The sequence below is a fragment of the Chanodichthys erythropterus genome, chromosome 2 (assembly GCF_024489055.1).
Source record: "Chanodichthys erythropterus isolate Z2021 chromosome 2, ASM2448905v1, whole genome shotgun sequence".
NCBI lineage: Eukaryota > Metazoa > Chordata > Actinopteri > Cypriniformes > Xenocyprididae > Chanodichthys > Chanodichthys erythropterus.
This window is the reverse complement of record NC_090222.1, coordinates 18,674,363-18,689,842: the sequence shown is the minus strand read 5'-3', so window position 1 is coordinate 18,689,842 and position 15,480 is coordinate 18,674,363. Positions and strand designations below refer to the sequence as shown.

Here is a 15,480-nt window from a genome sequence, read left to right as displayed (position 1 = left end):
ATAAACTATACTGGCAATCCCTGCTGTTAGTATTTTCCTGTTAATTTACAGTTCTCCTACCATACAGTGTTGCCAGAATAATACCATGCGAGTACATTTTTGGAGAAACCAATTTGAACAACTTCAAAAGTAATATACAGTATTAGTACTGTGAAATTGCTTCATTTTATTCCACTAAACAAACCATTTCTTAATCAGTGTTGGGTGTAATGCATTACTAAGCAATTAATTACTGTAATTTAATTACCTTTCCCTTGAAAAAGTAAAGTACGGGATTCATTTTTCTGTTTTACTATAGTTACTAATGATGTAATTGCATTAAATACTATATAGGACAATTCTATATAAAATAGTGGATTTAATATCTATTGCCAAATGTTTGTTTTTAACATAACCTTGTCACGCTGTGTGAACACAGGAGGAAGAAGACAGGAGAAGATGGTTTCAAATAGAACTCAAAGGTTTAATAATACTTAAAAATGGCAGGTAAACACATCCAACATACAACAATTACAGGACAAAGAGTGAACAAACCAATGAGTACTTATACAAGAACTAATAAGGGAACTAATGAGCTAATAAACAAGACACATCTGAAACAAGGACACTAATCAAATGAGTAAACAAGGCAACAAACTAAAGGCGGGAAACTGAACAAAGGAGAACATGTGACAAACAGAACATGGTGCAAAAACATGGTGTAAATCTGATGTCACATTACAATCACTTACAGGAAAGGTGTTTCTCAGTGCGTGATATTCAGTCGTTCAGCCTCTTCTGTCTCTTGTGTCTTTTTTTCCTCATAGTGGTAGGCTAATTAAAGACTTTATGGTTTTATAGCAGAAGGGACGAGTGTATTTTTACTGTCAGCTCAACTGGACTTTAATCTTTAACATATTACTGGACAATTAAACAGTGGATATAACTGACAAAAAATCACTCATGATCAGGGGTTAAATTGGGATTTGTTGTGGGGGGTGGGCTCTGTGGTTTCAGGCTTTTGAGGAGTGCACGTGTATGCAAAGACTACAAAATTGTATCATTTGATAAACTGTAATATATAACAAGTTGAGAGAGCCCTCTGCTATGATCAAAATCATAGATGGTACATGGTATTGTGAAAGTTACATCTGATGACAATAAAATCTTTCTGTAGGCCTGTGCCTTCTCCTTTGTGTCAGTATCAAATATAAGAGTGATTCTAAAGGAGAGAATATAAATACAAAAGGTGAGATTCTTTAAATATTATTGAATATACAAATAAGAAATGTTAGTGGGAAATTTATAATTTTAAACATGAAATGTTTAGATGGCGGCAAGTGACTGTCTTAATGAGTGAGCCACCCAGTCATTTATTCAAACGATTCATTCAAAAGGCTGAGTCAAGAATGAAGCAGTTGTTTATGATTGGGCCATTGAATCTTCACTCAAATCTCTCCAAATGGCTAAATGTTCTATATATAGTCCTACATGTTTCCCATCTCATCAATGTTCATTTAATAAATATTTTGACTAGTTTTCTAAATTATATTTATTCATAAATTACTCAGGGCCGCTGCTGGAGGCCGGTGTTGCAATGGAACGTTCTATTGAGTGTCGCTTCTTGTTAGTGTATATTCTTTGATGTCACTCAGGGAAAAGAAACAAGGAAGTGACATGGTCAAAAATAGGGAGTTTTGGTAAAGAAATGTATTGTTCATTATCTTCTTCAAATAATGCAATATAAATACTTTCCTGTTATTTCAATTTTCTTTGCTCAGAATAAAGGGTTAATTTCTTATTCATTCCACCTTCTGGTTTTTAGCACTTTGGAATATTTAAGGTCACATTCAATACTGTATTTTTTTCTTCATGATGTGGGCAGTCGTGACCTGGAGTCAGATTTGTAACCCCAAGGTTGCGGGTTTGATTCTCAGTACTGGCAAGACAATGAAGATGGGGGAATGAATGAACAGCGCCCTCTTCCACCCTCAGTACCTGTGACTGAGGTGCCCTTGAGCAAGGAACCTAATCCCCAATCGCTCCCCGGGCGCCCGGCCTGCCCACTGATGTGTGTGTTCACTTCTCACTGCTCCTAATGTGTGCACTAACTTGGATGGGTTAAATGCAAAGGATAAATTCCGAGTATGGGAAGGATTTATCAAGGCAGTTAAACTTAAACTGGTTGTATTTTTTTTCATAAGGATGAATGATTTTCTGAACAAACTGCAGGTACCAAAACTGTTAAATGTCCACTTTTAGCACTTCAACAGTATGTGTGTATTTAAACCAATTTAATAAATTTGTTGTAGACTAGTGATATAAATAAGTAGGCCATCTATGTGCATCAAGTTCTCCACTTAAAATATCATAAGGCTAAGAGAATTACTACTTTATTCTCTTTATTCTCTGAGAGGACATACGGGTTGAAGCGGGCTCTGGAGCGGGCACTGGAGGCATCTGAACAATCCCATTCTTGCGGAGGTACAGGTAATTGGAGAAATTCCAGAAGTTTAAGTTTACCAGCTCCAACTCCCACTGTGGCAAAGGTTCATCCAAACAATGTTTGAAGACGTCCTTGAGGACCGCATCAGGATAATTATACCTCTCCGCCCTGGACCAAAACTTTTGGGTGAAAGGAAGGAAGGAAGGAAGACGTATCGAATGTATAGAATGTATCAATGCAACTTTTCATGAAAGTTGCATTGATAAATTTTTCTGTCCTATATATATGTATTGTGTGGTAACCGTTTTATAAAAGCAATAAGGTACTCAAGGCTAGTGCTGTATCATGAATAAGTCACGGCTTAAGTGGTTGCAGTGCATTGCAAACTATCGCGAGCACTTATGAAAATTAACGATGGTTTTATTATAGTAAAAGTGTGGTAACTATGATTTTTTTTTTGTCAGATTGATACTATTTGTATAATAGTTTTACTACAAATACCATAAACTATAGTGTAGCAAAACCACTACAGCAAAATTAGTTGTTACCATGGTTAACTAAAATAATCAAACAGAGTTTTTTGTTTTTTATTTGTATAAAACAATGGTTAATTTTCATAAGGGAAGTAAAAAATCTTTCGAGCTATTAGGCTGCGTCAAAGAGTATAGAACCCAAGAGGCGACACTCTGATACTTTTTGGGTAACAGCCACTAGGTGGCGCTCCAGTAGCACAGCTGCCATTATGGCCTGAAAATACTAGCTAGACCATAGAATCTTTCACTTGTTTGGCTATCACCAGACCAAGCTCAATTTAAAATTGAACATTGGTCTGGGGAGTTTGCTATGTATTTCCTACTGCACAAAAGGCGTGATCAACGAGCATTATTCACGCAATGGGATAGTCCTTCAACCAATCAGATCAACGATCCGGGTGACGTAATTTTGCAGAGCGATGCGAAAACTCCAGACAGGCTTAGTTTGTATTGGTTTGTAGCATTGATCAGCGGTTTGCAGAAGCAGCAATGGCATCAAACGATTTTTGCAGGTTGTGCAAAAAAACATGGGTGTGTCTCAATCAGTTCATAGTGAGCATCGATGCTCCCTGGTTTTCACGGTACATTGTGGGATTTTTCAGGGAGCGAACGTTTCAGTAGCCTGACTACTTCAGACTTCCTACTTCCGCTCAATTTCATTTCGCTTCTGTACTCAGTCTGAGACAGCGTCAGAGCTTTCTGTTTACCACCGGTCTGGAAACAGCCGGGCCAATCAACGAACAGAGGGCGGGCTGAGAGCCGTGACGTAGATGCTAAGCGCCGAGTTTTACATTGTAGGTTAGAGAAATCGAAAACCGAAACGACCGCGGAAATGGGAAACGAGACACGGGATGCAATTCGCTCTGTTATGGAGAACATTCAACTCTTTTTCAAACTGAAGCCAGAACAAGAAGAGTGTTTGATAAACATTTGTTTTATCATGTGTTTACAACAGGTTTACAGTGGAAGTTCAATCATAGATTTGAGTTCGATGCATGATGTCTGTGCTTCGATGCGGCTGTACAGGCACATAACATACCTCATAACTAAACGTATCTGATTGGCTTAAGGGTAACCAATGATTTTAAACTTCAGACAAGCGCCCCCTGGCGAGAGAGAAAACACTTCTCTATTATGCCATTCCAGACTCGGTCTACGAAGCAAAGTGAAGTAGCAGAGTCTGGTATTACCAGGCTAACGTTTCAGTGCCCTGGAAGGATTCTGTGAATGAGACAGCCCTTAAAATGGCCGACTCCCTGGTCAGTGCCCTGACTACTGAACTAGGGAGCCGATTGAGACACAGGGCATGAAAGTGAATGGTATTTACACCCAGTCAAGCGATTTGTTTGTGTAACCCGCTGCACAAGTCCTGCAGACACGATGGATTCTGAGTATGGACCAGCTTTTGAGGAGTTCAGGTTCGCCTATGGAGAATAAGGAGCTCAACAACAACAATGAATCACTCAGACACGGTAAGAAAAGTAAGTAGTAAGTGAGAAGTAAGAAAAGATATTTCAATGCAAGTTATTATGACAGTAACTTCCCTTTTTTTTTTTCTTTATAGACTTCAAGGACTTCAAATGAAAACTTAAGAAAACTCAATTGGCAACTTCAATCACCATTCACCACCACTTCACATGTCAATGAAGCTAATCTTTTTGTTTGCTCTTTTGAAGTAAAATAAAATAAAACGGGAATTGTGTCCTTTTTCTTTTCACACTCAAAAAAATAAAAATAAGTAAATCTATTTAATATATTCTATAATATTATATATTTGTATATTTTATAATTTATTCTATATTAATAACTCAATGTGTTCACCCTTTTTGAAATTTAAGGGATACGTTTCCCTTGTATTGAACTTGAAAAAAAAAAAAAAATAGGAAAAATAAGAAAAAAAAACAAATACACTTGAGCAAATTAGGGAAAAAACAATTTGGAAGAAAACCCAAATAATCTGAATAAACTCAAATGTGAATTCGAAGCTCAATTTTCAACAGTCTTATAGTTCAGTACTCGAGGTTCATTCACAACCTTGTGAATGCAGCTGAAGTCAGTTAATGACAACGAAATTATTTGTCATTCAGTCTATCGAATTAGAATCCATCCAAAAGAGCGCAGTGAAACACGATGTTTGTGCTACTAGTTCACTGTCCTACCGTCCAGTTCGGTAATGTCAATGTCACTCAACAGCACTTGAGAACTCCGTGCGGCTCGCCAGTCCACACTCCCGCCGCAAATACGAGAGCTTGGACGAAATCCAGGAATCCGTGAAGCATCGATCTCCACAGCGTCAACCAGAGTTTGCAGCACACATTCAACAGGGCCACGATGAACCAGATCAGAAATAGAGAGAGAAAAAAAAAAAAAAACCTGCCCTTGATTAACAAGGTCACAAAACCGTCATTAATATTATTTCCAGAACATACAGATCTATCACAACGTTTAACAAAACACCAAAAATGACGATCTCATGTTACACATGAACACCTAACGTAAGCATACATTTATCACGTGGTCTTGTTACATACATTTCAACAACGATTCATAAATAAACTCAATTACTGCATCCTTTTTCACATTTTGCTTATCCTTATATGAACCTCAGATACTAACACATGAAATAAAATTGTTGACTCACATAGACCACGGATGAACTTGACTTTTTTCTTGTAGCTCCAAATAACTCAATTTCCACTTTAGCTTTCACTCACAAACTTCTTGAAATAAATTGAATCCAATCGAAAATGTCTCTTGCTTCTGTGTGAACACTTTTAAATTACTGGATAACGCCATATGCGTTAACGAGGCGTCCTCTCTGCAATCGCGTGATACTAAACGACGTAACAGTCTCATCAGCTTTCTCGATACAGCGACTCTGGACGAATATCACTCTGGGTTTTCTTTTCTTTTTGATCAAATATGTCTATTTGGCCAAGCAGATTTTAATATTTTAATAGAAGAGACCTGAAACGCCTCCGCTCACTTCTGTTCCACCGAAGCAAGGGAGAGAGACAAGCACGCCACGCACTAACTGCGTGCGAATTACAGAAAAAAAAAAAAAAAAAGCACTATGCTGCATTCTCACTCGTGATTGGTCAATTCCTCAATATATGGAATGCTCTTATTGGCAGCTTCAGAGCTCATGAAAATAACTACTCCCAGCTCAACAGAATGTTGGTAACCTGGGTTACACCTGCTAAACTAAAGAAGTCATTTAGCATCATTGAGAGGTAAAGGGAATTGGATTGACGGTCGTGCAAGAGACGTCATCGTGTTATACCCGCCCAGAGCCATAGAAAGAGCTCTGTACCCGCCAATAGCGAACAAGGTGGATAAGCCTGTCTGTGATTGGTTCCCGCAAAAGTGTAACAGATGCAGCAGAAATGAATGTAGGGGTTTCCAGACTGAGTTGCCAGGCTAAATCAAATCGCGGGCAGATCAGGCTGGGTTTACCCAGTCTAATCTTTCACATCTTACGCACCCAAAATCGGCGAATTTCACTACCAAATCAGAAGCGCAATAGAACAGTTTTTTTTTTTTTTTTTAATTAAGTCACCGGTAAATTGTATGGCTCATACAGTAAATGTTGTATTGTCTTATATATGTTTTATTTTACAATTTGTGAAATCCAACCATTCATCCATTTGAGGTAAAGTAGTTAGCCTACTTTATTGAGTATTTCCATTTTATGCAACTTTACACATTTATTAATAGTAAAGTAATAATTAATAAATTTAAGATCATGTTTGCAGCAAACAATATATTTCAGACCTATTATTACTATAACTCCAGTAGTATCACTAGGTCTGAATTGAAATAGGCTATACTGTACATTTTAATGGATCACGCTACAAACATTTGATATTATAATACATTATGCATTGCTGTGTCCGATATTGCATAATTCCTTTTGGACACTTTTGCTTTAACGGACATTAGACAACACTGCAAAATCAAGCTGTTATTTTCATATATTGTCCAACATTCCCAATTTTTCTGATGCATGTCCTTAATTTAATTTCATATGTTGGTATTAATTCAGTGTTTATAATGCTAATACTTGAACTTCAAAGAATTTTAACCCAAACTAACTGGGTTTCTAGAGATTAGAGGTTTTGTGAAAAAAATGTGGAAGAATTAAACACAAAGTGTGTAAAATAAACTATTAAAAGGATTTGAGGATCACTAGTGATAGTATTTTATTCTGTGTTGTCATCATTCAGGTTGGATTTCAGCTTTAATGTAGGTCTACTTTTTTTTTAACAAATGATGACAACAGAATAAAATACTATCACTAGTGATCATCAAATCCTTTTAATAGTTTATTTTACACACTTTGTGTTTAATTCTTCCACTTTTTTTTTTTTTTTTTGTTCACAAAACCTCTGCTCTCTAGAAACCCAGTCAGTTTGGGTTAAAATTCTTTAAAAGGCTTATAAACACTGAATTATTACCAACATATGAAATTAAATTAAGGACATGTATCAGAAAAATTGGGAATGTTGGACAATAAATATATGAATATAACAGCTTGATATTGCAGTGTTGTCTAATGTCCGTTAAAGCAAAAGTGTCCAAAAGTGTGAATTATGCGATTGTAATGATGGGTCGACAGAATGAGGATCCATTTGCCGCTTTACAAACAGATGGGACTTTGGGCAAGAGCAGAAACAGGGACAGGCACCTGGTCGAGACAGGCAGCGAGCAAACAGAGTCGGAGAACAGGCAAGGGTCGAGACAGGCGGCTTTACAATCAGAGTCCAGATAACAGGCAGTGTTCAAGGCAGGCGGCAAGGTTCAACAGAGACAAACAGTCCAGCCAGTAACAATAGGCAGTACACAGGGAAAAACGCTTAGAAATGATCACCTCGGCAAATCAAGACTTCACGAGGTATGTATGCATGTGAGAGTGTTATATAGTGTGAGAGTGATTGAGTTCAGGTGTGTGTGCAATCAGTCCCAGGAATGAGGGCCCAAGGGAAATGTAGTCCCAATCAATGAAGTTCAATATTCAGGTGATGGCTCCCTCCAGCGGTCCGGAGGACGAGCCGAAGGAGCCCCATTCATGACAGCGATAACGGACACAGCAATGCATCATGTATTATAAGATCATTATGTTTGTAGTGTGATCCATTAAAACGTACAATATATATTTATTTCAATTCAGACCTAGTGATACTAATATTACTATTACTCCACTAGGTCTGAAATATATTGTTCGCTGCAAACATGATGATCTTAAATATATTAATTATTAATTTACTATTAAAAAATGTGTAAAGTTGCATAAAATGGAAACACTCAATAAAGTGAAAGTAAAACTCAAGCTCCCTGATGTGCGCAAATTAGGCATATAGCCTGTCTCTCAATATCAAACCTGATTTTGTTTGAACTTTATGATTGTTTGCACTTAACGAGACTAAGAAAAACTGTTATTTATTTTTGTTATTTATACTGTTTTTATTTCTATGTTCAGTTTGTGGAAAGGAGGTCACACACAGCCTCAGCCAGAAGTTATGGAAGCTCATAATTCATGTATAAGCCTACAGTATATGGTCTGAAGACCTATGTGAAATCATACAGGAGAGAAGCCAGTGAGTTGAATTTGTGGCAAAATCTTTTACAATGCTTGTTGTCTTTCAATGCATATGATCATTCATACTCAGAAAGTAGAACTGAAATGACATTCATTACAATATGATTAGTTAAAACATTTCCTGCAGAATATTTTTCCAGTCATGAATTTTGTCAATGAGCATTTCTTAAAAATACTGTGAAAAAATCTTGTCTCATCTCAATCTCGTGATCGTCTCGTCTCATGTACTCTCAGAAAAAAGGTACAGGAAAGCGCTGTTACTGCACACAGAAAAACAGTGTTAAAATTGTACCTTTGGAGGTACAACAGCTTGATGCTGGGGCAGTACCCTTAAAAGGATGTCTTTGTACCTTTTTTACTCCTAAAAGGTACATATTAGTACCTTAAGGTACTGTCCCAGCGACAAGCTGTTGTACCTTTAAAGGTACAATTTTAACACCATTTTTTTGTGTCTGTGGTGGGCAGTATCCTAAGGTACAAATGTGAAAAGGTAGATCTTTGTACCTTACTTACCCCTAAATGGTACATATATAAACCTTAAAAGTATATAGCAGTACTTCAAAGGTACATAGGCCTATTAGTACCTTTTCACTTTTGTACCTTAGTGTAACCAGTGACAAGCACCGTACCTTTTTTCTAACAGTGTGAGATAAGTGTCTCGTCACACCCCAACTGTTTATCATTAACTGAAAATGACATTTAAATAGTTCAGATGATTTGCGCTACAGCTCCTGACAGTTTAGAGCTCGATCATGATGGTGTATTATCGTTTGTACTGGACCCTGTGGATGTTGTCATGTTTTGGTGAGACTTTTTAAAACCTTGTATTGAATATCTGTATAAAATAACTAGCTAGTCCTATTTTTATTGCAGAAAAATGTCTGCCTTCTGCAATTGTTCTTTACCACAAATAAAAATTCAATATACAGTAGTTGTAGTAGTTAATTGCAGAACAAACAAGTCTAAATATGCATTTAGTGCAATTGTAATTTTATTTTCATTTCTTTCTTTCTTAAAACATAGGACAGTATTCAGGTCAAGATTTGCAGTTTCCAGAGCCGGCTAATGGAGCAGTAGGGGCAAGTGTGGTGCTTGCCCCTGATAACCCACCCTCCACATCTATTCTTATAGCTCAATGGTCTTTCACTTCAACTCTTATAGTTGCATTCATGTCTGGTGTAACAACAGAAAGCCCCGCATATAAAGGCAGAATCGGTTTTGACAGAAACACTCTCGCTCTGACGCTGCAGAACCTGAGAAAGAATGATTCTGGAATATACAAACTCAGTGTAACAACGACTGCTGGAGAGATACTTACAGGAGAAACTTCACTCCAAGTGATTGGTAGGTGCATTGCTAAAACTTTGTTCAGTATTTGAGCTTACACTATATAGACCTGAAATTAAATGAATTGAATAACTATGTGAAAGGGAAAAGAGCAACATATATCCAATTGTAGAGTTGCATGATTAATTGTCGTGATCCCATGTTTCAAACTTTAGTTAGTGTGTAATGTTGTTGTTAGAGTATAAATAAAATCTGTAAAATTTTAAAGCTCAAAGTTCAATGCCAAGCGAGATATTTTATTTAACAGAAGTCGCCTACATCGAACGGCCAGTTTGAACTACATCCCTCTACTTCCTTCTTTAATGACGTCACTAAAACAGTTTTTTGACTAACTTTCTGTGTTTTTTTACACGCGAAACATGAACACATGTTATATTGCACACTATAAACACAATCAAAGCTTCAATAAACCACGAAAAACGGGACCTTTAAAATATTGCAATCTTGATTTAAACAAGCACATAATCTCATTCCTAAATGATAACGATTTGCCTGTGTCTACATTTGACAAAATCACACTGGAACATTTAATGTTCCATGTTGGCGCTGCCGCTGACCCAGACAGAGCAGTTATCATGTACAGTATATTCATGAAACCACACAGTTTCATTATTTCTGTTACAAATATTCATATTATCACAGAAGTACTAAGATAAAAAATTATAGTTCGGATATAAACATTGATGTAGCGATCAAAATATAACAAATCAACTCTTGAAAATACTACTTGGTTGTGATTTTTAGGAAATTTCTTCTTCTTCTTTTTCTTTTCTTTTTTTGTACAGTTCCTTTAACATACAAACACATGATGCACTATTAATAGATTTTGTTCATATTTTGAATTAGATTTTATTATTTTATATGTCTGTAGTTTTGATTAAGTTTTAGTTTATTTAATGTAAGTTATTTTATTACTTAAATTTATTTAATGAAAGTGAGGAATTGGCAACAAGTTAAAAAAATAATTTTATTTCAGTGAATCACTAAGTGCTCACTAAGTGTTTTTGTGCTTTTTCTCTCATACAGCAAAAATATATAATGTCACGCTTATTGGTCCAGATGAAACATTAATAGAGGGCGAATCATCTGCTAACATCACCTCTGAAGGAAATGGTATCATTGACTCTGTGCAGTGGATGAAAGATAACAGTTCTCTGTCTCCTAGCAACAGCATCATCTTCTCACCTGATTTCAGATCAGTGTCCATCAGTCCAGTGCAGAGATCAGACAGTGGAGAATATCAGTGTACATATAGTAATCCTGACAGCTCTGAGACGGCAACATACAGTCTGATCATCAACTGTGAGTGTTAAACATTTAAACAAAGATGATTTGAGGTCAAACCTGATGAAATATAAACACACTTCAGTGCTCAGTTTGTTCTTCTAACAGTGAGTCTCTTGTGTTTGTTCTAGATGGACCAGATGATGTTTCTATTAAGGGTCCAGATGTGGTGGATTTAGGGGTTCATGTGTCTCTGTCTTGTTCTGCAAATTCTGAACCTTCTGCCTCATTCAGATGGATGTTTAATGAAACAGACACCAATGTGACCACATACACATTCATCATAGATAAGACTGACTTCACACACAGTGGAGATTACGACTGCACTGCCTGGAATAGCGTCACAAACAGAAGCGCCTCACAAAGACATGTTTTAGAGGTTAAAGGTAAGCAGTTAAAACTAACCTGAAATTTGTTATCAACGTATGATAAGCAATGTCCTCACCTTAATTTTCCACTTATCCAACAAGGTGTTGGAAACATTCCTCAGAGATTTTGGTCCATATTGACATGATAGCATCACACAGTTACTGTAGATTTGACGGCTGTACATCCATGATGCGATTCTCCTGTTTCTTGGATTGAGATCTGGTGACTGTGGAGGTCATTTGTAAATAGGGAACTCATTATCATCTTCAAGATATCAGTTTGAGATGATTTGAGCTTTGTGATATGATGCATTATCCTACTGGAAGTATCCATCTGTCTTCTGATTTTTCAGACCATTCTCTGTAAACCCTAGAAATGGTTGTGCGTGAAAATCTTAGTAGTTTCTGAAATTCTCAGACCTGCCTATCTGGCAACAACCATGCCTCGTTCAGTGTCAATTAAATCACCTTTCTTCCCCATTCTAATGCTTAGTTTGAACTTCAGCAGATTGTCTCAATCATGTCTACTTTCCTAAATGCACTATACTGCTGTTTTAGCTGGCGTTTTTTTAATTTAGCTGGCAATTTTAATTAATTTGGCGATGATTGTAAAGGCTAAAGTACATTATAGTTAGTTTTGTGTGTGCAGGACATGATGTTGGTCTGTTGTTTGTATCTTTGCCATAGTCAGTGGAGGAGGACTGTCAATAGGAGCTATAGTTGGGATTGTCATTGGTGTTCTAGTGGCAGTTTCAGGCATTTGTGGTCTGATTGTCTATTTAATAAAAACCAAGAAAATGTAAGTAATTTAAAATCACATCACAGCTTTAACACATTTTAGTGAATTTTGTCAGTGTCTTTGTCACAACTTGTATTTTGGTCTTTAATAATCCAGCTTTGCAAATCAAAGATATTTTGAAGTCCTGATCAAATTCTCATTTTTATATGATACTATACCATATCAAGATCAGTGTTTGAATTGTGTCCAATTACAAATGTGTAAAATTTGGTAAAGAAACTACTTTTAACAAATTGTATTTTTCTTTACACTACAGTCCAAAAATAAACCAACAACAAAAAGAACAAGCAAGTGGAGGTATGTTCATATTTATTCATAATACCAACATGAATATGATCTGATTGAAACAACACAACTGTTAAAATGAGATTGACTGTGTTAATGACCATACTGTAATAGATTTCAGTATCAAACTCACTGAGTGTTTCTTTCTTTAAACAGCACCACAAACAACACAGGAGCCTGTGAGTGACTTTCAGTTTTTGTTTTCTCTTCAGCACAAGCCTTTTTACCTTATATTGACAAATATTCAATCATCATGATTGGCATTATCACTGTTTAATTGTGGGCTTTATGTTTCACTTTAAATATCAGCTACATGAACATTTTTATAACACTTTTACTTCACGTGACATTATCATTGTATATGACATTGTAATTTAAGAAAAACAAATTACTTTTTTTATTTGCTATCTGTAGATCTATGAAGGAATCCTTGAATTCCAGACGACTACTCGAGATGAAGCAATTCGGGAAAATATGAGTGAAAGCAATGTGAATCGGGCTGAAAATGATGACAATATATATGTAAATCATGGGGTTTCAAACAGGCCAAGGTCTGCTACACCCCCACCAGGTGAGCAATTTCATAATATTTAAATCCATTTTAGACGTCATATGTGTGCTTGGGCTACATACCAAAATAAGAGCTATTCATTCTGTCCTGCACTTCATTTGGTTCTTTTATTTTATTGCATGCTTGTTACATTTAGGTATGAAACCCTCTTCACGTGCACCAGTGAGGAAGTGAAGACACTGAAACATCTACTGCATGCTGCATGTCTTCCTGCATAATACACATTCCACACAGTTTGTGATATATCTGTGTTTTATTTGCATATGTAGAGTATTTGTATTAAAATGTTTATTTGCAGGTCCATGTCAAATTTGAGCAAATAAATCACAGTAAAAGCAGATTTATCACTTCTTTACAAAGTATTTTGGCTAGTATTTTGATCATAAAATCCATTTAGATTTCCACCCAACATCAGTGTAGAAACTGTAAAAAACATGCATAGAATCCAACTACTACTGCTAATGTGTAAATTATTATCTGCAATATCTGAGCAGTCTGTACTCATTATTTCTCTACAGTAAATGTTTTCACTAATTCAGTTCATTTTGATCTCTTCTAAAACAGTCTCTCAGAAATCATAAAAATCATCCTCATACTTTTGTGCACTGGGCAAATAAAAGGAAATAAAACCGTGATAGTGGGTGTTGAAAAACAAAGGTTACATTCATGACTAAATTCACCTTTAGACATGAAAACTTTAGACCTGATCACAACATCACTCGGAAAAGAAATGAGGAAGTGAAAAAAGTTTTGGCTGCTATTTATATGGGAGTTATATATTGCATTTTTTCCCCACTATTATTTTTTTGAAGAATACAACTATTAAAATGGCATTTAGCTGATCAGTTTCCCAAAATAATGATTCATTTATTGTTAATTCCTCCTTCTTGTTCTGGTTTTCAGCTCTTTTGTATGCATGTATGTATAAGGCCACTGTATTCTTCCTTATTGTTTGCAATTAACATCTGATAAGGATTCATCAAGACTGTTAAACTTTATCTTTGTGTTAAGTGTGTTCAATCCACTTTTATCACCACAACTTTAATGTGAGAAATGTTTATTTAGTATGTTTGTAGTATTTAGTATATTTTTTTAGAATGTTTCTTTTTTGTTGTATTGATTTGAATAAGTAAATTATGAGAACTGATCCCGCTAACACCATCATTGCAGCACCTGCACAAGAGACAAGCTACTATCATCTGCCATTATCCTAACCGGTTGCATTCCCACTCTGTTCTCCCCTTAACTTATAAATAAAAAACTCTCTGTTTGTATTTACCTCATCTGTCCTCTTTTGTGTATGACGGAAGACCAGACTGCAAAAGGAAACCTGAGCAGGGAATTTGCAGGACAGATTGCGGCGGTGGTTCAATCTAGCTGTGTCCTGTTTGTTTACACTGAGGGATTCTGTCGTCTTGTCCACACCAGCACTTTGGATGATGAGCCTATCAAGGCTTTGTACCGGATCAGGGTGAACTTTGTAGATCCCCAAGAGCTTCCAGATCTCACCGGATTGGACTGGAGAGAGGCAATCAACAGATGTCTGGAGAGCTTCATTCTCCAGTATGTATCACAGCAAGCCCCAGAGTCTCATCCTAAGATGGCCGCCGGTCCAGAATCCCGTCCTAAGATGCACACTGTTCCAGAGTCTCGTCCTGTCATGGCCGCCATTCCAGAGTCTCATTCCGTCATGGCTGCCATTCCAGAGTCTCACCCCGTCATGGCCGCCATTCCAGAGTCTCATTCCGTCATGGCCGCCATTCCAGAGTCTCACCCCGTCATGGCCGCCATTCCATTCATACATGTCTACATTGAACAAGGCCAGCCTCTCTTTTGTTGGTTTGAACTGATGACAGCAGATTCCATGTCTTTGCATGAAGGCTCGAATGCGAAGGATGTTCTTCAGAAGGGTGTCCTTCATTCTGCTGTGTAGTTTTGTCTTCATCAAATTACATTTACATTTACATTTATGCATTTGGCAGACGCTTTTATCCAAAGCGACTTACATTGCATTATACTATACATTTGTATCTGAGTATGTGCAATCCCTGGGATCGAACCCATGACCTTGGCATTGCTAGTGCCATGCTCTAACCACTGAGCTACAGGAAAGCGAAAATCTTAAATTAAGGAAATTAATCTTAGAGAATGTACATTCAACTGCTGCATTGCTGAATGGTGAAAGAGCAAAAGATTTAAGTTCATAAAAATCTTGATCCCAGGAAACATCCCTGTGGTTTTTCACATCAATCCAGAACTTCTCCACTTG

General features: G+C 36.7%; 1 protein-coding gene across 1 annotated transcript; it reads left to right on the top strand.

Moving 5' to 3' along the window:
- Window positions 1-9,250: 9,250 nt before the first annotated feature.
- Window positions 9,251-14,462, top strand: LOC137032182 (carcinoembryonic antigen-related cell adhesion molecule 6-like). Its single transcript, XM_067403817.1, has 9 exons — window positions 9,251-9,361; window positions 9,581-9,901; window positions 10,931-11,206; window positions 11,320-11,574; window positions 12,244-12,355; window positions 12,612-12,652; window positions 12,797-12,819; window positions 13,055-13,211; window positions 13,348-14,462. Exons 1-9 carry the CDS (start codon window positions 9,310-9,312, stop codon window positions 13,383-13,385), a joined length of 1,275 nt encoding a protein of 424 aa, XP_067259918.1. The 5' UTR covers window positions 9,251-9,309; the 3' UTR covers window positions 13,386-14,462.
- The last annotated feature ends 1,018 nt before the right edge of the window (window positions 14,463-15,480 follow it).